General features: G+C 50.9%; 2 protein-coding genes across 2 annotated transcripts; one reads left to right on the forward strand and one right to left on the reverse strand.

The window, feature by feature from the left end:
* The first annotated feature begins 592 nt into the window (after positions 1–592).
* trpc5b (transient receptor potential cation channel, subfamily C, member 5b) lies at positions 593–10,001 on the forward strand. Its single transcript, XM_084684080.1, has 13 exons — positions 593–721; positions 1,081–1,332; positions 1,473–1,790; positions 2,575–2,778; positions 4,319–4,655; positions 5,037–5,176; positions 5,868–6,068; positions 6,532–6,653; positions 6,831–7,026; positions 8,107–8,313; positions 8,453–8,494; positions 8,914–9,003; positions 9,081–10,001. The coding sequence occupies exons 1-13, from the start codon at positions 593–595 to the stop codon at positions 9,825–9,827; spliced, it is 2,985 nt and encodes a 994-aa protein (XP_084540206.1). The 3' UTR covers positions 9,828–10,001.
* A 261-nt stretch (positions 10,002–10,262) lies between these two features.
* On the reverse strand, positions 10,263–19,522 carry alg13 (ALG13 UDP-N-acetylglucosaminyltransferase subunit). The gene is made up of 24 exons (XM_084684081.1): positions 19,085–19,522; positions 18,616–18,699; positions 18,455–18,505; positions 18,043–18,089; positions 17,866–17,938; positions 17,677–17,758; positions 17,085–17,247; positions 16,926–16,995; positions 16,636–16,744; positions 16,477–16,541; positions 15,048–15,148; positions 14,648–14,763; positions 13,876–14,104; positions 13,539–13,646; positions 13,312–13,450; positions 13,040–13,160; positions 12,537–12,572; positions 12,392–12,447; positions 12,111–12,182; positions 11,820–11,991; positions 11,588–11,710; positions 11,446–11,486; positions 10,988–11,165; positions 10,263–10,867 (listed from the first exon to the last, which is right to left on the reverse strand). The coding sequence occupies exons 1-24, from the start codon at positions 19,220–19,222 to the stop codon at positions 10,608–10,610; spliced, it is 2,634 nt and encodes an 877-aa protein (XP_084540207.1). The 5' UTR covers positions 19,223–19,522; the 3' UTR covers positions 10,263–10,607.
* Between the last annotated feature and the right edge of the window lie 2,556 nt (positions 19,523–22,078).

The raw sequence follows: 22,078 nt of genomic DNA on the forward strand, positions 1-22,078 counted from the left end.
AGGAGGAGAAAAGGAGAGAGGGGAGGAAAGGAAAGGAGGAGGTTGGAGATAGGAGAGAGGAGAGGAAAGGAGGGGAGAGGAGAGAGGAAAGGGAGGAGAGGAGGAGGAAATATTAGGAGAGAGGGATAAAAAATCTGTGAAAAAAGTGAATGATGTGTACCATAACATTGTTTTCTGGTTGATTCCACCTTAACAGCAAACGCTCGTACACATGCACACACATACACACATACACACGCACAGGACGTGAGACAGGAGGATAGTTACATCACATCTGTGTGAACAGTGAGGCTGTGTGCTGCAGTGCATTGTGGGTATGTTCCCTGGGCAGCATATTTCTACGTCTCCTCAGATGGGCTTTCATGTCACACCTGCGGCCGCACACCTGCGACCACACACGCACACACAATACGCACCATACACACACTGTACACACGCACACACACATTCCCACAACGAGGAGAGACGGACTGAAAGTCTGTGTATACTGCTCTGTCTCTCCTAACCCACATGGTGTTTTTGCACGTGTGTATATTGGGTGTGTGTCTATGGTGTGTGTGTGCTTATGCCTGTGTGTGTGTGTGTGTGCAGCATGAACCCCCAGCTGTACTACAGGAGGAGTGGCAGGGCTCCGTACCGGGACCGCATCCCCCTGCGCGTGGTCCGGGCCGAGGCCGAGCTGAGCCCTGAGGAGAGGGTCTACCTCACCGCCGTGGAGAAGGTGAGGACCCCCCTATCTCACCTCCCTCCTCCCGCCTCTCATGTCCCCCCTCTCGACTCCCGTCTCCCCCTTCCCATCGCTGTGCTCTACTGCAATCGGCTGGCCTCTACTGAAATCTAACAATGTATGTGTGCGTGTAAATATGTATTAGGGGTGTAAGTATTCAGTGTACACATATTTTGATATTGAACTGTTCCGTTCTCTAATCCAGGATACACTGGTAGGCACGCTACGCTAAGCTAGCTTGTTTGTGTGGTGTGTGTATGGTTTTTGGGTGTGTGGCGTGTGTATGGTATGGGGTGTGTGTGTATGGCGTGTGTATGGTATGTGTGTGGTATCTATGGTGTGTGTGTGTGCAGGGTGATTATGCAGGGGTGAAGCAGGCTCTACAGGAGGCAGGGATCTATTACAACATCAACCTGAACTGCCTGGACCCTCTGGGGCGCAGTGCGCTGCTCATCGCCATCGACAACGAGAACCTGGAGGTGATGGAGCTGCTGCTGGACCACGGCGTTGCCATGGGAGACGGCCTCCTGTACGCCATCAGGAAGGAGGTGGTGGGTGCCGTGGAGATGCTGCTGTCGCACAGGCGCCCCTGCGGAGAGAAGCAGGTAGGGAGGGTGTGTGTGTGTGTTTGTGTGTAGGGTAGATGTGTGTGTGTATGAGAGACACCAAAAAAAACAGTTTAGTTGCTCCTTCTCTGACCTAAAGGGGGATTTATTGTACCCTCCCTCCCCCCTCCCTTCCCCAGGTCCCATCCCTGATGATGGACAGCCAGTTCTCCGAGTTCACCCCGGACATCACCCCCATCATGCTGGCGGCCCACACCAACAACTACCAGATCATCAAGCTGCTGGTCCAGAGGAAGGTGGCGGTGCCGCGGCCCCACCAGCTCCGCTGTGACTGCGCCACGTGCGTGTCCAGTTCTGAGGTGGACAGCCTGAGGCACTCGCGCTCGCGCCTCAACGTGTACAAGACCCTGGCCAGCCCCTCGCTCATCGCCCTCTCCAGCGAGGACCCTTTCCTCACCGCCTTCAAGCTGGGCTGGGAGCTCAAGGAGCTCAGCAAGGTCAGGGGGAGTTATGACATGTTCATCCCAGGTTCATAGCCAGCTATAACATGTTCATGTCAGGTTCATAGTCAGCTATAACATGTTTATGTCAGGTTTATAATCAGCTATAACATGTTCATCCCAGGTTCATAGTCAGCTATAACATGTTCATGTCAGGTTCATAGCCAGCTATAACATGTTCATGTCAGGTTCATAGTCAGCTATAACATGTTTATGTCAGGTTTATAATCAGCTATAACATGTTCATCCCAGGTTCATAGTCAGCTATAACATGTTCATGTCAGGTTTATAATCAGCTATAACATGTTCATGCCGGGTTCATAGTCAGCTACAACATCTTCATGCAGGGTTCATAGTCAGCTATAACATGTTCATGCCGGGTTCATAGTCAGCTATAACATGTTCATGCCGGGTTCATAGTCAGCTATAACATGTTCATGCCGGGTTCATAGTCAGCTATAACATGTTCATGCCAGGTTTATAGTCAGCTATAACATGTTCATGCCAGGTTCATAGTCAGCTATAACATGTTCATGCCAGGTTCATAGTCAGCTATAACATGTGCATGCCAGGTTCATAGTCAGCTGTAAAATGTTCATGCCGGGTTTATGTTCATCCCAAGTTAATAACCAGATATAACAGGGCTACACCAGGTTAACAACCATTTATGTAATGTCTGTACCAGGTTCACAACCAATTATAATGTTTGTACCAGGTCAATAACCATTCAAAACATGTTCATACCAGGTGAAAAACCAGCTCTAACATGTTTACATAACAGGTGGAGAATGAGTTCCGTCAGGAGTACGAGGAGCTGTCGCAGCAGTGTAAGATGTTTGCTAAGGACCTCCTGGATCAGGCTCGCAGCAGCAGGGAGCTGGAGACCATCCTCAATCACCGTGACGACCACAGCCAGGAGCTGGACCTGCAGGAGAGCCACGACCTGGCCAAGCTGAAGCTGGCCATCAAGTACCACCAGAAGGAGGTACACACACACACACACACCTGCAGGAGACCACCAGAAGGAGGTACACACACTACACACACACACACCACACACACACCTGCAAGAGAGCCACAACCTGGCCAAGCTCAAGCTGGCCATCAAGTACCACCAGAAGGAGGTACACACTCACACACACACCTGCAGGAGACCACCAGAAGGAGGTTTACATTTACATTTAGTCATTTAGCAGACGCTCTTATCCAGAGCGACTTACAGTAAGTACAGGGACATTCCCCCCGAGGCAAGTAGGGTGAAGTGCCTTGCCCAAGGACAAAACGTCATTTTGGCACGGCAGGGAATCGATCCAGCAACCTTCTAATTACCAGCCCGACCCTCTCACCGCTCAGCCATCTGACTCCTCGTTTTGCACACACACCACACACACCTGCAGGAGAGCCACGACCTGGCCAAGCTCAAGCTGGCCATCAGGTACCACCAGAAGGATGTATACACACACATGCTAACTCTAACTCCACCCTGGTCTGCTGCCTCTTTCTCTAACTCCACCCTGGTCTGCTGCCTCTCCCTCTATCTCCACCCTGGCCTGCTGTCCCTGGTGTTTGAATGTCATCTGTTTGCTGTTTCTATTCTGCAGTTGTGTCCTTCTGAAACTTTCATGGGGAGAGAGAGAGGGAAAAGAGAGGAGAATTCATTTAAGGGGAATGAGCAAGCTGTGTGCAGCAGAGCCTGTACATGTTTAAACCGATCGAAATGAACACACAAATAAAAGATTCCTCCCAGGAGAATAGAGACACAGAGCCAAAGAGAGGGAAAAGAAAGGGGAGGGCATGAGAGGAGTGGAGGGAGGAGAGGAGGAGAGACAATGAGAGGAGAGCAGGAGAGGGGCTCAGTGGAGAGGGAATGAGAGGAGAGACCATGAGGAGAGAGGAGGGAGGAAAGGGGGAGGAGAGGTGGGGGGGTCTTTGGCATGAAGCATGTTGGGATGGGAAGCACGGCAGAGTTGAGCTCAGCGAGAGCTGCTGGTTCTCTACAGTGCGTGAGTAAGAATAGAACTGGGGTCTCCTTTATTCATGCTCCTCACCTGGGATGACAGCAGAAACCGTGGTAACGCAGGCAGTTCTCTGATAGGCTCTTTGCTGGACGCTGTCATCTGGAGGGGATGCATACTGAGGCTCTCCTTCCCTCTCTCATCCCTTCCTCTCTCTCTTATCCCCTTCTTTCTCATACCTCTCACTTTCTCCCTCTCTCATCTTCCTCTCTCTCTCGTATCCCTGTCTCTCTCCCCCTCTCATTGCATTCTCTCTCATCTGTCTCTCTCATCCCTCTAATAATAATAATACATTTGATTGGTAATGCACTTTATATGTCTCTTTGTCATCTACCTCTCTCTCTCTTATACACACCTTTCTCTCATCGCTATTTCTTTTTTTATCCCTCTCTCTCCCATCCCTCTCCCTCTTTCTCATCCCTCTAACTCTCTCATCCCTCTTTCTCCCATCCCTCTCCTTCTCTCTCTCATCCCTCTCTCTCTCTCCCCCCTTCCCACCTCCTCCTCTAGTTCGTCTCCCAGCCCAATTGCCAGCAGCTCCTGTCTACTCTGTGGTACGACGGCTTTCCCGGCTGGAGGCGGCGCCACTGGGCCGTCAAGCTCCCCACCTGCTTCCTCATTGGCCTGCTCTTCCCCGTCTTCTCATTGGTCTACCTGCTGGCGCCCCGGAGCGCCCTGGGAGCGTTCGTCAGGAAGCCCTTCATCAAGTTCATCTGCCACACGGCCTCCTACCTCACCTTCCTCTTCCTGCTCCTCCTCTCCTCCCAGCACATCGTCAGGACGGACCTGCACGTGCAGGGCCCGCCCCCCACTGTGGTGGAGTGGATGATACTGCCCTGGGTGCTGGGTAGGGGTGTGTGTGTGTGTGGGGGGGGGGTTGTTAGAGTGTGTGTGTGTATTGGGGTGTGTGGTAGAGTTTGTGTGTGTGTTGGGGTGTGTGTGGAGCGGATGATACTTCCCTGGGTGCTGGGTAGGGGTGTGGGTGTTGGGGTGTGTGAGTGTGTTACGATGTGTGTTAAAGTGTGTGTGTGTATTGGGGGGTGTGTGTGCCCCACCCTGTTGAGGTGTAAGTTAACTTATCAACGTGGACCTTTGCACGGGCCATCTGTACCCTTTAACCCCCCTGATGGCAGGCCTGGGTAGAGGGTATGTGTTATCTCACTAAACCCAAGCCTCTGTGTGTGTGTGTGTGTGTGGTGTATATGTATGTGTGTATGACTGTGTACAGGGTTCATCTGGGCAGAGATTAAGGAGATGTGGGATGGAGGTTTTACTGAGTACATTCATGACTGGTGGAACCTGATGGACTTTGCCATGAACTCGCTCTACCTAGCTACCATCTCCCTAAAGATGGTGGCATACTTCAAGGTGAGGTGTGTGTGTGTGTGTGTGTAAAGATGGTGGTCTACTTCAAGTAGGGGTGTAACAATATATTGTGGCACAATATCTCGCAATGGAAACATTTTACACCGTGTTACATGTATTGTGAGCTGAGTGTATTGTTACATCCCTAACTTCATATTACTCTCCTGTCAGTCAACTCTCTCCCCTCTCCCCCAGTCTAACTCTCCCTCTCCCCCCTCAGTCTAACTCTCTCCCCTCCTCTCCCCCCAGTCTAACTCTCCCTCTCCCCCCTCAGTCTAACTCTCTCCCCTCCTCTCCCCCCAGTCTAACTCTACCTCCTCTCCCACCCACAGTCTAACTCTCTCGCCCCCTCTTCCCAGTCTAACTCCCCCCCCGTCTAACTCTCCCCCCTCTCCCCCCACAGTCGAACTCTCTCCCCCCCAGTCTAACTCTCTCCCCCCTCAGTCTAACTCTCTCCCTCCTCTCCCCAGTCTAACTCTCTCCCCCCTCAGTCTAACTGTCTCCCTCCTCAGTCTAACTCTCTCCCTCCTCTCCCCAGTCTAACTCTCTCCCTCCTCTCCCCAGTCTAACTCTCTCCCCTCTCTCCCCAGTCTAACTCTCTCCCCCCTCAGTCTAACTGTCTCCCTCCTCAGTCTAACTCTCTCCCTCCTCTCCCCAGTCTAACTCTCTCCCCCCTCTCCTTCCCCCCCCTCAGTATAACTCTTCCAGGCCCAGGGAGGAGTGGGAGGTGTGGCACCCCACCCTGATAGCGGAGGCCTTGTTTGCCATCGCCAACATCTTCAGCTCCCTGCGGCTCATCTCCCTGTTCACGGCCAACTCTCACCTGGGGCCCCTGCAGATCTCCCTGGGACGCATGCTGCTGGACATCCTCAAGTTCCTCTTCATCTACTGCCTGGTACACACACACACACACACACTAGGGGCCATCAAGTTCCTCTCCATCTACTGCCTGGTACACACACCTGTCTGTGTGTGCGCGTGTGTGTGTGTGTGTGTGTGTGTGTTGGGTCCAGTCCTTGGGGGATGAAGGGGTCCAGGCCTGGTGTGTTTAACCTTGGCAGAGGGCTGACAGGGAGGGCAGGGGGGGTGCAGGGGGGGAGTGGACGTGGAGACTGAGGGGACGGGGGGGATGCAGCAGTGCACTGGTCTCCTGGAAGCTCTCTCTCTGTCTCTCTCTCTCTCTCTCTGTCTCTCTCTTTCTCTGTGTCTCTCTCTCTCTCTCTCTGCCTCTCTCTGTCTCTCTCTTTCCCCCCTCCCCCCCCCACCACACACACACACACACACAGCTGGACTTTCTCAAGTTCCTGCCTGGTGCGCACACACACGTCTAGTGAAAGTGTGCTTGTGTGCTTGTGCAGGTGCTGCTATCCTTTGCTAACGGTCTCAACCAGCTGTATTTCTACTATGAGACCAAGGCTGCAGACGAGCCTAACCACTGCAAGGGCATCCGCTGCGAGAGGCAGAACAACGCCTTCTCCACGTAAGACGTGTGTGTGTGTGCGCGCGCGCGTGCACGTGTACCAGCGCGAGAGTGTGTGTGCGTCGTCCGCTGTAAAAACACCTGTGACTGTTGGAGAGCTGTTCCCTCTGTCTTGTTGGAATTCTGTCGGTGTAACGTCCCCACCCCCCCCTCCCTTGGTCCCGCCCCCCCCCCCAGGTTGTTCGAGACCCTGCAGTCTCTGTTCTGGTCTGTGTTTGGCCTGCTGAACCTGTACGTCACCAACGTGAAGGCTCGCCACGAGTTCACAGAGTTCGTGGGAGCCACCATGTTTGGAACCTACAACGTCATCTCCCTGGTGGTGCTGCTCAACATGCTGATCGCCATGATGAACAACTCCTACCAGCTCATAGCTGTGAGTACTGATACTAACATGCTGATCGCCATGATGAACAACTCCTACCAGCTCATAGCTGTGAGTACTGATACTAACATGCTGATCGCCATGATGAACAACTCCTACCAGCTCATAGCTGTGAGTACTGATACTAACATGCTGATCGCCATGATGAACAACTCCTACCAGCTCATAGCTGTGAGTACTGATACTAACATACTGATCGCCCTGATGAACAACTCCTACCAGCTAAGGGCTGAGTTCTGGTACCAATACTGATACTACACTGATACTGTAACAATGCAGTAGTACTAAACACCAGTACTGTACTAATTCTACAATAGCACTAAACTAGTATTCTCATTTGCTGTACTACACTAATACTATTTATTTAGTCACAGGGCTGCCGACTGTCACGCATTGGCCGTGAGGCACGCGCATTTCAACCAGTTCACACGCTCTCACTCCACACCTTGTATTTCTCACGCTGAGAAGGCACCGCCAACCAAGTAGTCCTGCCAACGTTGTAAACAGTAATAGACGAGGCGCAGGCACACGGAGTGAAGCAACAGAGACGTGCGAACACGCGTGAAAGCTTGTCTTGGGGGTGGGGTGGGGGGGCTGCAAAATCTTGTACGCAGCAAAACTCCAAGTTTTTTTTAAAAGTTGACAGCACTGTAGTCAGTATAACATAACCCTAAATTAGCTCAAAGCTAACTGCCGCTCCTTTTTTTTTTTCTTTATGACTTAAATATAATATAAAATATTGAAATATTTCAGTATTAAACTGATCACACCACTTGCCATAAAAACATATTTGATGTTGTGAAATTATACACGACAAACTACTTTGCAGACGTAAATCCAGGCCAAGTGCAGCTTATCTTGCCACCCACCGTAATGCATTTTTATCCAAAGCTGAATCCACATTGGTGTCCATCAGCAACTGACATTCCCAAAAACGAGAGGAGGCGGGACTAACTGGAGGGAGAGTGGGTGTGGCTAACAGGAACAGAAAGTGTGTTTGAATGTTTGTGCTAAGGCTGTCAGCCACCAGACCAGAGGGTCTACTCACCCAACCACCTCTGCTGCCCCCAGGACCATGCAGACATAGAGTGGAAGTTTGCCCGCACCAAGCTGTGGATGAGCTACTTTGACGAAGGGGGCACGCTGCCCCCCCCCTTCAACATCGTCCCCAGCCCCAAGACCCTGTGGTGCCTCTGTGTCTGGCTGCAGAGATGGCTCTGGGGGGGGGGGCACGCCCCCCACGACGACACGCAAACGCGCAACCTCAGAGAGTTCACGGTATGATGGCCGTGCGTGTGTGTTGGGGGGTTGTCAGTGTGTGTGCGCGCATGTGTGAGGGAGTGCAAGGTCGTGTGTGTGTGTGTATGTAGGTGTGTGTGTTGGGACACAACAATGATCGTCCTGTTTTCTGGTTCAGGAACGTCATGCTGATCAAATGATTCAAAACCAGCATTATCAGGTAAGGACACACGTCTTCTGCACAACCACAGCCCTCTACTCTAGCAGTAACAGCCCCCAGAACAACCCTACACTAGCAGTAACAGCCCCCAGAACAACCCTACTCTAGCAGTAACAGCCCCCAGAACAACCCTACTCTAACAGTAAAAGCCCTCAGAACAACCCTACTCTAGCAGTAACAGCCCCCAGAACAACCCTACTCGAGCAGTAACAGCCCCAGAACAACCCTACTCGAGCAGTAACAGCCCCAGAACAACCCTACTCGAGCAGTAACAGCCCCCAGAACAACCCTACTCTAGCAGTAACAACCCCCTGAACAACCCTACTCTAGCAGTAACAGCCCCCAGAACAACCCTACTCTGGCAGTAACAGCCCCAGAACAGATACTGTGACAGTAACAGTGTGTGTGTGCGCGCGCAGGAGGTGATCAGGAACCTGGTGAAGAGATACGTAGCAGCTATGATCCGCAGCGCTAAGACAGAGGAGGGTCTGACCGAGGAGAACTTCAAGGTAGGAGGAGATACTTCACAGTCCTTTAGACAACGAGTGTGCTGCCTGCTCATTTCCTGTCCCCCTCCCTCCTCCAGGAGTTGAAGCAGGACATTTCCAGCTTCCGCTACGAGGTTCTGGATCTCCTAGGTAACAGGAAGCCTGAAAGGCGGACCTACTCCTCCAGCAGTGACGAGGGGGGCGGAGCCAGGCCAGATGAGGTGGGAGGGGCTAAAGCCGGGGGCGCATCCTTCAGCCCGTCACTTGACCAGAAGGGCCGGACTGACTCCGCCTTCAGTGTCTCCGCCCTCTTCAGCTCCGTGGCGAGGGAGAAGGGGGCGGAAGAGGGCGGGGGAGCCGGGGAGAAGCTGAGGACCGTCTCCCCGCTGTGGTGGGGGCGTTTGGGGTCAGGGACGGGTGGGGGGGGTCTGCAGCGGTTCTCCAGGTCCAAGAGAGACTCCATCAGACGCCTGGGGCTCCTCTTCTCGCGCATGAACGGACACATCCCTGCTCCGCCCAGGCCTGCCGCCCATCCTAGCACGACTCTGCCGCAGGACGCCTATGTCATCTCGGATGGAACGCTCGGCCAGCCCTGCCCCACCCAGGCCTGCTGCCCACCCCAGACCTGCTCTCAGATTCCAGAGGACTTCAACAGGCAGACCTCCCCCTCCCAGCACCCCCGGCCTCAGACCAAGCCCCCCCACTCCCCAACCCCAGTTCCCCAGCCCAGCAGCAGCAGCCTCCAGCTCCCAGCCTCCTCCCTGGATGGGACGGAGGCCGGCTGTGATGACCCAGGCTCCGAGGGGGGGGAGGAGCACGACGAGTCCATTACCACAACGCTGTAGACTCCCCATCCCAGAAATGGAACATTCCAGTGGAAACCAGCTGGAGGACGACAAGATCCAGAATACCCCCGCTTCTTTCTGAAGATAGGACAGTCCGCGAAACCTCTATGTAGTGACGAAACCGACTCATTCACATACACACACACACACGATAGCAACAATGCAAGCTATATCTTTTCTACTGCAATATGGTTGCACGGTCCTCTACTACCCTCTAGTGGTGGCATTTTTCCACCAGGTAATAGAAGCACGAGATCTACATGATTTACTTTTCTAACATGGAAGTTTTATTTAAACCCACTTTTATGCAACTCCTGCACACTGAGCCATGGTTGGCTGAAAGCATGTAAACCAGTAAAAATTATTTTATTAAGCTGCAGAATCATGTGTTAGAAAGGCTGTGATTGGTGGCTGGGCAGTGGCGCGAGGCTGTGATTGGAGAAACACACTCTTTTATTATTTGAAATATGAAAAGAGAACAGAACACACGATGGTACAAAGAACACAAAGACATCCCTGTTAACTTAGAAGGGAACCAACATGGCTACTCCTGGTCACCCCGCCCCCTAACATGGCCACGCCCACCCTGAACACCTGGGCTGCAGGTAACGAGAGACATTCTGACTGGAAACAAAAGACTATCTGCTACATGAGGTAGATTAGTGTGTACCTGTGTGTGTGTGTGCGCGCGCGTGAACGTGTGTGTGCACGTGTGAGCACGCGTGCATGTGCCCGAGTGAGGTGCGTACCTGCGTGTGGCGTGAACGCGCGTGAACGTTTCTACATACTGGGGGGTATGAAGTGGGTGTGGTGAGTGGGCGGAGCCGAGACGTAGGCCAGGTGGGAGGGGCAGTAGGAGGAGTGGGGGCGTGGCTGCGGGGCGTGGCTGGGGGCGTGGCCGGCCATCCAGGGCGGGGCTAGGTAGTGGTAGGACAGCATGCAGGAGTCGTAGGATTGGACGTGGGGCGGCTCCTGGTACACTGGGTACAACACGGCAGGGGGGGGGGCGGCCAGGGGGGGGTCCGCACCTAGGGGGGGGCCTGGGGGACAGGGGGAGGAGAGGGGGACACAGTGATGCTGTCCGTTAGACGGGTCTGACCTGGTCAACTGTCTGGCTCTATACCGGTAAGTGGTGTGCGTGTGAGAGAGAGCGCGCTGACCGTGGTGGTGTCCGTCCCCCAGGGCCTCGGGGGCAGGTCGGGGATTGTCGGGGGGGTAGGCTGGGGGGGCGGGAGGGTCCTGGGGCGGGGCAGGGTAGGCTGGCTGGTACTCTGCGCTGGGGGGTTGGAACACCTGCTGGAACTGCATCACTGACTGCCAGTAGAACTGCTGATACCACTGGGGGGGGGGGGGAGAATGGGAGGAGGAAGAGGATGGGAGACGGAAGGAAGGAGGGGAGCGGAGGAGAGCGAGGAGGAGGGATTGGTTATTCTGGGTGACACCACACTCACTACAGTGTTTTTTTACAAGCTGTGTTTCAATCCTTATGTCCTTACGCACGTACGTAATCCTTACGCAACAACAATCAGGGCACAGATGTTTCCCAACCCCTGTCCAGTAGTGCAAGCCAATTCAAATGTGCCCATTGTCATGGAAACACTGGGATGTGTCGACTCACCTGAACTCCCAGGTTGAAGTAGTACTGCAGAACCTTTGAGTCTGGGGAGACACACACACACACCATCAGATTGGACACACTCGCACACCAGCAGACTGGAGACATACACACAACACACAGGCTGGACGTGCGGCCGTCTGACCTCGGGGCAGGTCTTGGCCGTGGGGGTCGTAGGAGCAGGGCGGTGGGGGTGTGGCTGCGCTGATTGGCTCTCCCATCTCGTTCACCAGCCAGGGAGAGGGGGGGGGCAACTGCATCGACACAACTGCGCGCACACACACACACAGACAGGCAGCAGGGCAGGTGTGTGTGAGTGTGTGTGTGTGTCTAGTATGAACATGCATGGTGTGTGTGTGTGTGTGCGTGTGGCATACCTGGTCTGCCAAGGGCATGAGGGGGCAGCCCCCCCCCCTGGGTGTGTGGTGGCGGGGGGGGCTGGGTGTCAGGGGGGGTCTGGGAGGAAGAGGAGGAGTTAGAGGTGAAGATGGCTGCTGGGGCAGTGTTGACAGCCTGGGAGGAGGAGATGACTGCAGACTTCACCACCACCTGGAGCACACACACACACACACACACACGTCACAGTTTCTATCCTGCTGTCATAGAGAGTGTGTGTGGTGCGTGTACAAGCGTGTGTGTGTGTGTGTGTGTATATAGATTGTGGGTACCTGTTGTGAGTAGCTGTAGGTAGCAACACCCTCCTGTGGAGATCCAGCACGAGAGCCTCCCTCCTGGATGGTCTAGTAGAATAACAGGGTTTAGCAGTAGCAACAACAACAACAACAACAATAACAATAATAATAGTAGTAATAATAATAGTAATAATAATAGTAATAATAATAGTAATAATAATAGTAATAATAATAGTAATAATAATAGTAATAATAATAGTAATAATAATAGTAATAATAATAATAATAATAATAAAAAAAACTACAATAATGTGTACCAGGTTGGCTGTAGATTCAGTGGCAGCATAGACTGAGGGGCTCTGGAAGCCTGTGTCTGAAACACACACACACACACACACAGAGAAATCACAACTAGTCAGCAAGTCCTTTAGAATGATCCAAGTCTGGAAAATGTCCACTCACCTTGAGCTGCATAGATGTACTCCTCAGAATAGTCACCTGACAGCATGTTACACAGACAGGGAGACAGGATACAGGAAGGATTACAGAGCGACAAGGTTGCAAACTAGGTGCATGAAGTGTAACAGTATACATTCCATGTTGGTGGAAAAGGGGTAAGAGAGTCAGAGTTACAAAGCTACTTCCTCCCCCGGTGCAGCTGCTTCCTCCCCCGGTCTAGCTGCTTCCTCCCCCGGTCTAGCTGCTTCCTCCCCCGGTCTAGCTGCTTCCTCCCCCGGTCTAGCTGCTTCCTCCCCCGGTGCAGCTGCTTCCTCCCCCGGTCTAGCTGCTTCCTCCCCCGGTCTAGCTGCTTCCTCCCCCGGTCTAGCTGCTTCCTCCCCCGGTGCAGCTGCTTCCTCCCCCGGTCTAGCTGCTTCCTCCCCCGGTCTAGCTGCTTCCTCCCCCGGTCTAGCTGCTTCTTCCTCCCGGTCTAGCTGCTTCCTCCTGCTGGTCTAGCTACTTCCTACCCTGGTCTCCTGCATTGCTACCCTCCTCCAGGTCCTCCTCTGAAGAGTTGAGGGTGTGTTTGGTCTGAGGGGGCAGCGGGCTGGGTCCTCTCTGGACCCAGTAGCTGGGAGAGGACTGGGCCTGCACACACACACACACACACACACATTCAGATTAGAAGTACAGAAGAAAAAAAAACGAATAGGAAATGAACGTAAAATAAATAAATAAAGTTGTCTCCTTGCAGCTGAAGGTAAACACTACTTAGGTTGCTTGTGTGTGCATGTGGGACCTGCAGGGCAGGGAAGGCCTCCTCTCCCTCCTCCAGCTGGTAGTAGGTGATGGTTCCCAGGTCCTGGCTCTCCTCCTCCCCTCCCTCCGAGGCGTAGCTGAATTGACACTCCTTGTTCAGGGACTGCCTCCGACTGCGACTGTAACACACAAGAGGAGTGTGAGAGAAGAGACTGTGTGCGTGTGAGGAAAGTGTGTGAGAGAGAATGGCGTGTGTGTGTCTCTCACCGGGACCTGAAGGAGTAGTTATCGTAGGTCTGGTAGCAGCGTTTGCCTGGGTGAGGGTAATACATCTCTGCACCAATCAGGTGAGGCCTGTTCAGGAAGCGGGCGGAGCTTCTGACCAGAACCCAGGAAGAGATGACCCACACGCCAAACATACACGTGCAGACAAGACACACACGCGCCAATGTACACACACACACACACACACACACAACAGGAGAGAGTCAACACCAGTCTCAAAACCCATCATATGCACCTTGTTTGCATCTTGCCGTCCTGGGGGCCTGTTCCATACAGCATGTTGTGAGGTAGCAGGGTGTTCCAATGCAAACACACTGACCTGGGGGGGCCGTAGCCCCGGGGGGGCCGGGAGGGAGGGGGGTGCGGGTGGTAGGGGTCGTAGGGCAGGCTGCCGGGCGGGGGTGGGGGGCCAGCACGGCCGGGTGGGATACCTCCAGGCTGGAAGCGAGGAGGGAGGCCGGGCGGGGGGGGGCGGCTGTACGACACCATCAGCATCTCCTTCCCCCTGGGCCTCTTGAAGAACCTCCTCCGCCCACGGCCCTCAGAGTCTGGGGAGGGAGGAGGAGCAGGAGGACGAGCGGACAGGAGGGGGAGAGGGGAAGGAGGAGGAAAGGAGATGGCCGAGGCGAGAGGAGAGGGGGGAAAAGAGTGGACTTTAACATGGGGTGTTTTGGGTTGTCCAGGGTACTAAGCCTACATACCCAGTTCTCCATGGTTCTAAGGCTACATACCCAGTTCTCTAGGGTTCCTAGGCTACATACTCAGTTCTCCAGGGTTCTAAGGCTACATATCCAGTTCTCTAGGGTTCTTAGGCTACATACTCAGTTCTCCAGGGTTCTAAGGCTACATATCCAGTTCTCTAGGGTTCTAAGGCTACATACTCAGTTCTCCAGGGTTCTAAGGCTACATATCCAGTTCTCCAGGGTTCTAAGGCTACATACTCAGTTCTCCAGGGTTCTAAGGCTACATACGCAGTTCTCTAGGGTTCTAAGGCTACATACTCAGTTCTCCAGGGTTCTAAGGCTACATACCCAGTTCTCTAGGGTTCTAAGGCTACATACTCAGTTCTCCAGGGTTCTAAGGCTACATACCCAGTTCTCCGGGGTACTGTTCTGGCCGGGTGTAGGAGGAGCCCTTGCGGCTGGGGGTTATGTTCCACGCTGGGACAGGGTTCACTGGCTTCAGGTTGGTAAGAGGCACCAGGTGTCTGAACATGGAACCGTGCATACATTTAGTCATTTAGCAGACACTCTTATCCAGAGCGACTTACAGTGAGTACAGGGACATTCGCCCCGAGGCAAGTAGGGTGAAGTGCCTTGCCCAAGGACACATCATTTTGCACGTCCGGGAATCGAACAAGCGACCGTCGGATTACTAGCCCGATTCCCTAACTGCTCAGCCACCTGACTCCCATCACTAGTCACAACATGTATACACGGTAAGTGCTGTAGAAGGTGTTTATTAAACAGTTATGAACTGTGGTGTTCTCACTTCTCTCCAAGCTCCTCGATGAACACGGTTACAGCACTGGTGTGGGTCCCCACTTCCTGGATGAAAGCGTTGTAGAACTTCCCCTTGGGGTCCAGACGGACCTGAGGACCACAACAAAGTTCTGACCCAACAGCTTAGGAGGTTCTGACTAGTGATGGGCGTTTTGATTCCTTTCAAAGAATTAAATCATTTGATTCAATTCACCCAAAAGATTTGTTCGCCAATTTGCGAATGAGATCCGGTGATTCTCTCGTTCAAAAACTATTCCTTCTTACATTGGATTCCTTCAGTGAATCCTCCCTGTATCTGAGGTCCATGTGTGATATGCCAACTGAGATTTCACCAAATCATAACTTTTTAAATCTTATTTTTATAAAGAATTGAATTACAACACTGACCAATGCTTTGGAAAAGTTAGTGTGAAAAAAAGCAAAGATCTGGTGATTCATTCTCGAACAACAATCATTAAACAAATCACTGAACGATTCTCTCGTTCACGAACATCTGGTAATTCTTGTAAGCGAAAGAGATTCAGTGATTCTCTTGTTTTCAAAAGTGAACGAGTTAGCAAAGAACCGGCACAGTTCTAAACAGCTTCTTAACTTCTTGTAGCTCCTTAAATTCGCCAAAAGCATAACTTTACTCAGAGAATCAAACAAACAAATCTTTTGGGGGGAGGATTCAGTTTGTTCACTTTAAAGACTTTCAAAAATTCAAAAAGAACAAATCATTCGCAAACCACCCATCACTAGTTCTGAAGAAACACCCCAGAGGTTCGGACCAAACAGTAACACAGGGTTCTGACCCTAAAGCAACACAAGGTTGCTGACCCAACACACAGAGGTTTAGAGCATGCTGCAACTGGGGCAGTTGTATGTTACAGTGCAGCAGTGATACCCACCCTTCATGTTACAGTGCAGCAGTGATACCCACCCTTCATGTTCCAGTGCAGCAGTGATACCCACCTTTCATATGGTGTTACAGTGCAGCAGTGATGCCCAACCTTCATGTTACAGTGCAGCAGTGATACCCACCTTTCATATGATGTTCCAGTGCAGCAGTGATACCCACCTTTCATATGATGTTCCAGTGCAGCAGTGATACCCACCCTTCATGTTACAGTGCAGCAGTGATACCCACCTTTCATATGATGTTCCAGTGCAGCAGTGATACCCACCTTTCATATGATGTTCCAGTGCAGCAGTGATACCCACCCTTCATGTTCCAGTGCAGCAGTGATACCCACCCTTCATGTGATGTTACAGTGCAGCAGTGATGCCCAACCTTCATGTTCCTGTGCAGCAGTGATACCCACCTTTCATATGATGTTCCAGTGCAGCAGTGATACCCACCCTTCATGTTCCAGTGCAGCAGTGATACCCACCCGTCATGGTACGGTAGGCGTGTGTTTAGGAGAGGAGAATGTTACCTGGCACTTGTCTCCTAGGAAGTACTGTCTTCCAGCAAACACCATGTAGTCGCTCTTCTGCATCTCTGGTGTACACACACAGGGCACACGGTCACACAGTCTCATTGAGGTGTCCTTCAGCTTCCTGGGCTGGCCCCGGCGCGTCTCCTCCTGGCTTACCTTTGCGGCCGTCGTGCCACACGTCAAACTCGACGTTGCGGTACATCTCGGTGTCCAGGGCCTTCAGCACCTTGTAGGGAAGAGACAGCCTGGAGGGGCCCTCTGTAGCCTGGGGGGGGGGGGGAGGAGAAATGTTTCAGTAAAACACCACCCTGGTGGATATGGTGCTTTAAATGACATAGCAACGCTGATTCCTGCCCTGTACAGTCTTAAACTTCACTGAACGGCCGTCTTTCTCCCAATCAGAGCAGCCGTCTCATTCTTCTCTCTGTGTGATTGGTCCTCCTCACCTTGGGTTCCTCTGCCCCGGTCTTGTTCTTCTCCTCTGAGCCCCTCTGCCCCCCCAGCTCCCAGTCGTCCCTGCAGCACAACAACATTGATCAACAACAACACTTGGGAAGCTTGGAGTTTCAGATGTTAGGGTGTAGTGTAGTCGTCGTCATAGCAACCTCTGGGCTCTATCCTCTGGAGTGTCGTAGCCCGCATCCTCGCTGCACACCGACAGGCTGTTCCGATAGCGACGGCCTCCGCCCCGGAAACCCTCCAAGACAGCCTGGAGCTCGGCCTCCTCCACGCCAAGCACACGCGTGTACAGCAGCTCGTACAGGATCGCTGGGATTGGGTGGAGAGACAGAGGCGTTTGCTTGCCCTCTTACCGTTTGGGTTCCTTTGCAGGACAGTGGGGGGGAGGAGCCTGGAGCTCGTCAGGGTAACCTGGGCTTGTTCTATTTAAGCTCTCAGCCTGATTGAGAGCTCTCTCTCCCTCTCTACGACCCGTTTGTGGCTTGGTGGGCCTTTGGTTCATGTTAATAAACAACGGGTAATCTTTGAACCCTGTGTTCCCCTTTCTGTCATGGTAATAGAGCCAGTCATGGCACTGACAAACTAGAGCTATTAGCAAGCATTTAGCTTGGTCTGGACTATAGATGGGTAAGGGTACTGTAAGTGTTAGGGGCAGGGGTAAAGTGTTAAGTGGTCAGTGTTAGGGGTCGAGGTTAGGGTTAATGCTCAGTGTCTGGGGTCAGGGGTGGGAGGACTTACACTGGCAGAGAGCTGCATCTATTGGGTAGTTCCTGGGGTAGACAATGTCATAGTGGCCGTTGTTGGAGCAGCATAGCAAGATCTGGACACACACACACACACCTGCAGGTTAACCATGTACACACACCCACACACCTGTACTACACACACACACACACCTGGTCTACCCAACCACACACACTTCCTCACCTGTTCTACATAGTCCTCCTCAGTGATCTCTGTTGGTGGCTTCCCAGGATACCTGTATATTAGGAAGCACCGCCTGGTTCTCACGCACACACACACACACACACACACACGCACGCAAATGACCGTGGGCCATAGACCAACAGTAAGAGATTGTTCCCTCCTCCTTCTCCTACACACCTGTACAGCAACGAGAGAGCCTTGATCTCCACCTGTCCAGCTGTCTCCTGAAGAATAGCAGAAAAGCACAAGCATAATAACATAACAGGATTCTAAGTTCTATCCTACTACACTAATATATATAACTTGACAGGGTTCTAGGTTGACTAGAGAACATGACAGGGTTGTAGGTTCTGTGGAGAACATGACATGTTTCTACCTAGAGGACAAGACAGGGTTATATGTTCTGACACAGTTGATATGATATGACAAAGTTCTATGTTACGACTATAGAACATGACAGGGTTCTTGGTTCTGACTGGAGAACATGACCGGGTGCTGGGGATGACACATCCTCTAACACATGCAGGAAAAGATGCCGGTCCAGGAGTGTGTTCTCTTGGTCTACTGGTAGTCTACCAGGCAGACTTACCTTTGGATCTTCAATACGTTCCAGGTACTTCTCAAATGAACCTTCCACATACTGGAGAAATTTGGAACAATTATAGATTCAAGTAACACATTTAATACTCAAATTAGTATTTCATTTAATACTGAATTAAAATGGGTAGTGTAGCGGTGGCAGGTACTTACTGGTTCGAAGTTGCAGCGGTTTGTCTTCATGAAGCTGACGCAGTCCTTCCGTATCTTGCTGTGGTAGTTCTGAGAGTAGTACAGCTGGAGAGAGAGAGAATACACGGTCACCTTGACTCTTGAGGGCACCGGGCGAACACCTGACCTGCGAGACACGGGACCGGTCGGTGACGTCACCTTATGTTAAAACTTGGCTAGCGTGGACTGGCGAGCAGATCACAGCTGCACTCGGCCGAAACTCTAACCGGAATTTTCGGTCTACAAATGATGATGTGTTGTTTAACTTAAACGTGACTCAGGTTTTCCGAAGACGGATGCACGTTACCTTTGTCTAACCATAACGTCTACCTTTTGTTAACAACGAAAAACAATAAAACAGCATTTAAAAGGTTGTGATAGTAACATCAAGTAAATGTTCATTCATTTAGGAGAAGTTTGAAGACAACATGGCTAGGATAGCATAGCATACCTGCTCAGATACAGCTCGAAACAGACAGGACGCGTCTCGTGCCATCATTTTCCGGTAGAGACCGATGCTGGCCAGATACTCGTCCATGTTTACGAAATACTTCTTTAGCGCTTTTTGCATTTTAAAGAAATTGTACATAAAAAACAATAAATATGCTAATCTTCATAGCTTTCCGAGTTAACGACAAAGAACATGAAGTTCGAAAGTTTCCTTCCGAGTTTGAGGAAGGAGACAGCTGCTACAAATGACTTCTGATTGCGGAGTGCCGCCAGACCGTCACTCACTCAGAACTGTCATAACTCTTAATTGGAAAATAAAAGTTTCCAGAGCTTTGTACGCTTGACATTGAATCACCCCCCTTTCTACACATTTTCCATTCGTTTAAGCTTACTCTCGGCTTTAGTCAGGTAAAACGTAGGTAAGATTATAACTTTAAACAGATTTGGGGGAAATACCTCAACAATGTATGCACGAAATGTCTTGCTGCTCTCCTCGTGGGCCTTGCTTGTGTTCTGGCCAGGGTCGTAGGGATGTCAAATGTTTTATTGCCTATACGTGTAGCATAGGAACTTTTTATCTCCAGTTATTATATAGATAATAATGTTGTAGGCCTACATTATATAAATCACGAGGTAATCAACTCTGCTATGTTGGTGCATATTATCTCCATATTTTGCAGACCCCTACCATAAAAATAAAAAAAATCCTACAACATTACAAATAAATCATATATGATTTACTCCTATAAATAAAAATAAATGTGTATTCTTAATTGTTTGCCAATACACATTTTTCTTTAACAGTCACTTTTCTTCTAACAACTTTTCTTTCATTTTTTTTAAATAATTTAATCTTCTGACATGTTTTCTGTCCACTTCATAACTGTTCTGATAAACATGACAGACTGGTTGAAGCCGCTTTGCTCCAAGTTACTTCGGAACCAGACCTTGAGTCTTCCTGAAGCACTGAACCTCTCCTCTGCTTCAGCAGATGAAGCAGGAACCACCATAAAACATCTAACAAGTGCTTCTACCTTGTAGAAAAGACTACAAACACTCAGACAGGCGGGCAGCCAGTCTGACGATCGCTTCAGTGCCTGTGCTATGCTGGTGGTGTGTTTTGAACACAAACAACAGCACTGGGTACAAGACCAACAGATGATGACTACCACTCCTGAGAGGTGATTCTGATCCAGCTTGTCGAGCTTCTGTGGGCCAGCCTGATTGAAGCGCTCGTTCAGCTTCACTTCAACGGTGTGAAGCCTCTTGGAAAAAAACATTTGAACAGATGTGGAAGAAACCTGGATTTCGGATGTGAGGCATCTGAAAGGGTTTTAAATTCCACTTTTCGATCATGTCTGTGGTTCTGCCATACATTTGTTGAAATGTTTCCTCTGAAACAGCAAGCATACCATCAGCTGTAGCTGTTTTTTTCTGTTATCTCCTATGCAGACATTTCTCCATGATATCAGAGGGTTAAATGAGTCCCAGGACTGTTTGCCCTCTTAAGAAGCCCTCCTGCTGCTGTTGCTGTGTCTTAGCCATCAGATGTAGCTAAGGCCTCCAAGATGTGCACTAAAGACTCACACTGACCTATCACTGACTCATCAGATACTCACACTGACATATCACTGACCTATCACAGTCTCACACTGACCTATCACACTGACCTATCACAGACTCACACTGACCTATCACACTGACCTATCACAGACTTGCACTGACCCATTGCTGCAGTCCACCTGGTTGGACATTTTCTTCTCCAGAGTTTTAAACAAGTAGTTACACATCTGGCAACATCTTTGAACATGGTTTTAATTTATCCTGCTTGACCACAAGGGCAAATATCTGATGTAAATTTTGGGGGGCACAATTACATTGACATTTTCTCAAGAACGGGGGGTGGGGTGGGGGTGACGACAGAAACCAAAAGTTGTGCTGTAACACATAGCCTATGTTAAACTTCAAAAACGCTTTAATGATTTGCCTTCGTTGCAAATGATCATATGACTACTATTGAAATGACTTAGTTCTGACAAATCATCTTTTTCCTAGGATTGGAGGGGTTGTGACTCCCCTCATTCCCCTGGGACTTCCACCCATGAACACAGACATCCCGACTTCCTTGTGTATCCACTGCAGAGTGCTACATGTCAGAGAGGACGATGTACAGGCAGCCTGTGTCACACGATTTATACAGTGAGGGCCACAACGGACATAAAGATCTAGTGGCTGCTTTCTCTTAGTATAGCTTGTGTTCCTGTTGTTTTCCCCTGACATATTTACTGCGCCATCATGCGCAGCACGACATCCATTGCAACTTTTGTCCGATTCTGTAAGGGACCTTCATTTTCTCTCCTCTGGCCAAGGATACGTGTCATAATCCAACACATGCTCCACATAAAATATTGTTCTTTCCCTGACAAGTCCTGCATTCAATTAGTTTAAATTAATCAGATCAGATGGCTGAATGGTTAGGGAGTCGGGCTATTAATTAAAAGGTTGTTGGTTCGATTTCCGGCCGTGCCAAATGATGTTGTGTCCTTGGGCAAGGCACTTAACCCTACTTGCCTCAGGGAGAATGTCCCTGTACTTACTGTAAGTCGCTCTGGATAAGAGCGTCTGCAAAATGACTAAATATAAATGTAAATTAAGTATTGCGGAAGCCGTGTTAGATTGAGGACTGTACTGACTGTGTTTCTGACAATGCTGATGGACAATAAATGTAAGATTTCATTCTGAACTCGTGGGCTGGAATAACCATGTTGTCAACCATGCAGAGAGAATGAGGTCATCCTAAGATCTCATCATCAGTGCAGATATTTCCATTTTGGTCGGAGACCGAAACCCTGTAGAGCTGAAAGCTGCACAGTACACACTATTTTTGAGAGGTATAGTCGTGCTCTCTCTTGCTGGAGAGCTCTGACTGGGCACACATTTAGGTTGGGGGTGTGGTGTTACTGCCTGGACCGAGGAAAGGGGCAGACATTGTAGT

The sequence above is a fragment of the Hypomesus nipponensis genome, chromosome 20 (assembly GCF_054491055.1).
Source record: "Hypomesus nipponensis isolate SF chromosome 20, ASM5449105v1, whole genome shotgun sequence".
NCBI lineage: Eukaryota > Metazoa > Chordata > Actinopteri > Osmeriformes > Osmeridae > Hypomesus > Hypomesus nipponensis.